The 5368-nt window shown below is 38.5% G+C and overlaps 1 protein-coding gene across 1 annotated transcript in view; it reads right to left on the reverse strand.

The window, feature by feature from the left end:
- Positions 1-692: 692 nt before the first annotated feature.
- Positions 693-5368, reverse strand: part of fam131c (family with sequence similarity 131 member C) — a gene marked incomplete at its 3' end in the record, with an annotated part of 21732 nt that continues 17056 nt past the window's right edge. The window contains 2 exon segments of the mRNA XM_014010400.1: positions 693-782; positions 1021-1269. Of these exon segments, the coding sequence (XP_013865854.1) occupies positions 693-782; positions 1021-1269 (339 nt within the window).

Genomic DNA, 5368 nt, shown 5'->3' on the forward strand with positions numbered 1-5368 from the left:
TAGTTTAGAAATTTTGATATTTTTTTTGTAAAATTTAAAAAAATAATTAAATAAATGTTACTACAACCAAAAATCTTTTTTTTCCAGTGTAAGCTTATAAGAATGACACAGTTACTGGTTTTCACAAAATTTTGTATGTACCACCCACAGTCCCAGTTTGTGGTTACTTCCTTCCTCTTTCCAGCCTGACTCAAACTGAATACACACTGAATAGTGTAAAAGTGTTTTTTTAGTATATAAAACAGAAAATGGCATGAAGAGCTGACTTCTTTTTTTTAACAATCTAAGTTGCATTTTGTAGGCAGATTCAAATTGTTATAATTCTTTGTAATGTGGATAAATTTGACACACCTCTGCTAAAAAGCTAAATCAGACATAGCATGGGACAGTAGCTGTACAGCTAAAGCTGTTTCTGTCAAATCTTCCATGAAAAAATGTATTTGTATTTCCAGACAGTTTATGAAAAATAGCGTCAACATGGTGGCTTTGTTTACTTTTCTTTTAATTCTAAGTTTTAATACATTTATTMCAAAACAAGTATTTAGTCTGTGATGTTATTTCAGAGATCCTTCTAAGATAAAAACATTCTCAGATAATGACTTTACAATAAGCCAGATCCTCACAGAGGAAATATCTTGTGATGGTTCATTTGTAATGGGAGGCAGCTGCAGGGTTTGTTAAAACTCACCTACCTTGTACGCTGGTGGATGGCTGCTCTAAGTTATCGCCCATGGACCAAACATTCATCGCTGCTTCAGCCAGGGCAAACTGCTCCGCTACACCTGAGAAACAAAACACAAACACCTTTTATATTGCTTTTCTCAACCCCCATCTTGTTTCTCTGAAGGTCTAAYCAACCTCCCAAATTAGGGAGAATTCAATGAGAGCACTACATTTAAGTTACTGTCCTTGGAAAGCCAYGGGGGTTATTGATTTTGTGGTCAAAGCCTATCAAACAGAAACAATGGCAGAGGGCTGACACTTTGTTTCACTTCAATTGAATTCATCCGTTTGTCTTACCTGCTGCGAAGCGAGCCTCCTTGAACTCATCYGTCATTTGGGAGTAGTACTGCTCATCCTCCTGCAGCTCGGTCCCCATTCCCCCCCACCCGCCGCCGCCTCCTTTATTCCAACCTCTGCTCCAGCCGGCGCCACCTCCCCCAGCCTCGCCACAGCCACCCCAACCTTTCCACTCAATCAGGTGAGCCACTCTCCCCTGGGCCATTGCCGTCGGCTTGGTGATATGCTCCTTTATTGTGGCCACCAGGCCTGAACAAAGAGAGGAGAGGGGAAACATCGTTATCAAGACTGTCGGATAAAAATCAGGTGAGCTGAAAGAGGGGGATCATTTGATTAATAGAAAATGGCAGGATTTCTATKGCTGCCTTCTGAGAAACAAAAACAAATAGTATACAGAAATTTGCATGTGACACTTTAAAAGAGTAGTGTTTTCACTCTTAAAAATGTTCATGTGTAGATTTGACAAACTGCGATTTTACCATTAAAAACCACTCTGCCCACTTCAGCTTTATAACAATAACACATTTTTTATTAACAATTTTAAATATGTGTTCTTGTTTTAAATAAAAGGATCTTTTTTGATTTGATGTTCTTAAAACCTTATCCAGAGGTCTATAAAGTGCTTGGAAAATATAACTAAGTAAAAGTAAAATTACATGAACAGAAAATGACTTTGGTAAAAATAAATTTCAACAATGAGAAAACTACTCAAKTAAAAGTCGTAAAACTGTTCACAAAAATTGAGAAAATAAAAGGAAAAGTACTTTTACACACTCTCTAAAAAATAAACTGTTGAATTTACTGAACCAAACTGGTTCCACTGAGCCAGGTTGAGTAAACTGAGCAATAAACATATATATATATATATATATATATATATATACACATATATATACATACATACATATATATACATACATATATATACATAATATACATACATATATATACACATAATATACATACATATATATATAAATGTTTGCTCAGTTTACTCCACTAGGCTTAATAGAGCCAGTTGATGACTTTGTTGAGTAAATTCAACCCTTCATTTTTTAGAGTGCAGAAACATCTTCTTTCATGATGAGTTCAAACTTATTTCATTTTGTAACGAGTAACTAGGTGTTACATTTTAAAGTAAAGAAGTAAAAGTATCATTTTTAGCTTTAAAATGTAACAAAACAAAAGTTAGAGTAGCTATTTAAACAGAATTGGTAAAATTACAAATCCTCAAAAAAAGCTACTGAAGTACTGCAATGAAGTAAATGCACTTAGTTACYATAAACCTCTGACCTTATCAGCTGTGAAAACAGAGCTAAAACAAATTCTAGAGCAGGGCTGCAAAAATAGTTCCCTCAGAAGGCTGCGGGCCAGATGCAAGAATATAATACATGAAGTACAAATACTTTTACTATTATTTTTTTATGTTTAAGCTAGCAGTTATTTTTTAATAGCCCGTGCACTTGGAGAAAGTTTGACTTCTGCTCTGGCAGCAAAGGCTCATGGGACATTTCATAAATTAATAAAATTATTAGTATTTACTGTATGGTCTTATAAAGTGTGCTTATACCTAATCTAAATGTCTCTTATATAATTCAAAGTGGGCCACATCAAATGGCCTGGTGGGCCAATTTTGGCCCACGGGCCCCACTTTGGGCACCTCTGGTCTTGATTGAAAACCAATAGTCCAATTTTAGTTCTCGAGGACAGAGAAACCTCGGCATTTTTTTTACTCGTTTCTCTGCTCCAACACACCTCATTTGAAAGAAACTGTGATTAACAGGTTTCTGCAGAACTTGAAGAGGTAATTCAGTCACTGAATCAGATGCTGGAGCAGAGAAACAAGTAAAACATACAGAGTAGAGGCCCTCAAGGATCAGACATCCCTGATCTAGACTAAAGGCTGTTCTTTTCTAACAAACAGGTTTCCAGTTTAAAAAAAAGATCTGGTAGTGTTTTTAAAGTCCAAACAGGCCTGTGTTCCTGGTTCTCTGCACAGTTTTGTTGTTCAGAAGCTGTAGAATCACTGAACAACAGAGAGAAGTCATCATTTCATTTAATCACAGGAGACAAGGGCAGAAAGGTCTCAGGAAATGAAGAGCAACAGTGAAACTGACAGTCTATTGTGGCCCCTTTTCAGAGCAGAAAATCAAACCAGGTTGAAACAAAATTATTATATATCTATCTATAATAAGGGCTGAAAAAAATAAAGGGTCAAAGCAGAAAAACAAAAAAGAAATAAGAGAGAAAAAATGTCAATAACAGTAAGGGAGGTTTTACTTTGTAAAATCAGAAAAACAACGCGCTGGATGTTTGGGTTCTGTAAAATCGAGATAAATATCACAACCATTTTATTTTATTTCAGCACAGTGCCCAGAGATTTCATTTGTTTTGTTGCACAATTTGACGCCTACAGTTGCTTTCACACAGCGACGACTCTGTTAGGAGGGTCTGCTCTGGCTGATTGTTAAATGTGAGGAAGATAATATCTGCACGGATCAATTTAGGTTCTATTCAGCAGGGGGGAGAAAATGATTTTTCATCCCTACATTTGAATAACACAGTTTAATTCTCTTGTTTTTTAGTTTTGTTTTTTTCAGAGAACACAAGTGCAGAAGAAAATGACGTCTGCTTTATTCACTTTTGTACTTTATCCAGAATTCATGGCTCAAAAAACACTAGAAGCTATTTTTTCCAATAAAACTCATGTCTTATGAGAACAACAGCTATGACACCTCTGACCAAGACAGAAGTAGAATGTCGAAACATGCCAGGCATGAAGAGACATAATATAACAAAGTAAACCCAAAGACTTTTAGATAATTTATTGTGGGGGAAAAATGACTAGAGATGAGATGCCAGATCAAAAAAATAAAAATAAAATTAGGAGAGTTTAAATCATCCATCCAGGTTTGTAACAACAGGTCCATGGGGGAAAACCCAGATGTCCCTCTGCCCAGTGGACCTCTCAAGCTCTTGTGCTAAGGCTGTCTCAAGCCAGAGAAGATATCCCCTAGGTATAATTTGTGCTCAGATGACAGAACTCCTACCCTTATCTCTAAAGCTAAGTAAATAAGGGCAGCACCTCCTTGTGATGTTTCATGATGATGACTCTTGCTCTGTGCAGGGGTCTATGGCAGCAGGGCCCGGGACACCTGTTTTACAAGTTCGTGGATGGATGGGTGTTCTGAACTGTAATCTTGTTGTGCTTTGTACAATGACAATAAAGGTTTATTCTATTCTAAAGCTCATATCGAGAATCTCAATGCAATGCCTCATGTTGAGGGTTTGAACGCAGACAGACCAGTAAAGCTGACTGCTTTCGAGGCCCAGATCCAATGATCCGTCTCCTTCACTTGATGCAGGGACTCTCTCCCCACAACCCAAAAGAAGATCCATGAGAATGACTACCTCGTTTGATTAGCAGATCATTTGCAAGCTAGAAAACCTGAAAATGTTCAAACTGAAACTGACATTTATTCTCTAAACATGACGTCCCAGTGGCTTTCAAACCCCAAAACACATTACGGCAAAGACTGGTTCACCCCAAAGATCCAGTTCCCTGTCACAAACAGAGTAATATTGTGTATGCTGTTAAGTGCCAGGAGCACTATGATCAGTTATACAATGGAGAAAAAAGCAGCCACAGTTCAAAAGAAAGGGCCAACACAGAAGAGCTACATCATCAAGCCAGGACTCTGTAGTTTACACTCATCTACAGGCCGGGTCTCTGCAGTTTACACTCATTTACAGGCCTGGTCTCTGCAGTTTACACTCATTTACAGGCCTGGACTCTGCAGTTTACACTCATTTACAGGCCAGGACTCTGCAGTTTATATTCATCTACAGGCCTGGACTCTGCAATTTACACTCATTTACAGGCCAGGACTCTGCAGTTTACACTCATTTACAGGCCTGGACTCTGCAGTTTACACTCAGCTACAGGCCAGGACTCTGCAGTTTTCATTAATCTACAGGCCTGGTCTCTGCAGTTTACACTCATCTACAGGCCAGGACTCTGCAGTTTACACTCAGCTACAGGCCAGGACTCTGCAGTTTTCATTAATCTACAGGCCTGGTCTCTGCAGTTTACACTCATCTACAGGCCAGGACTCTGCAGTTTACACTCAGCTACAGGCCAGGACTCTGCAGTTTTCATTAATCTATAGGCCAGGACTCTGCAGTTTACACTCAGCTACAGGCCAGGACTCTGCAGTTTTCATTCATCTATAGGCCAGGACTCTGCAGTTTACACTCAGCTACAGGCCAGGACTCTGCAGTTTTCATTCATCTATAGGCCAGGACTCTGCAGTTTACACTCAGCTACAGGCCAGGACTCTGCAGTTTT

This window comes from Austrofundulus limnaeus, unplaced genomic scaffold (genome assembly GCF_001266775.1).
Source record: "Austrofundulus limnaeus strain Quisiro unplaced genomic scaffold, Austrofundulus_limnaeus-1.0 Scaffold68, whole genome shotgun sequence".
NCBI classification, from domain to species: Eukaryota; Metazoa; Chordata; class Actinopteri; order Cyprinodontiformes; family Rivulidae; genus Austrofundulus; species Austrofundulus limnaeus.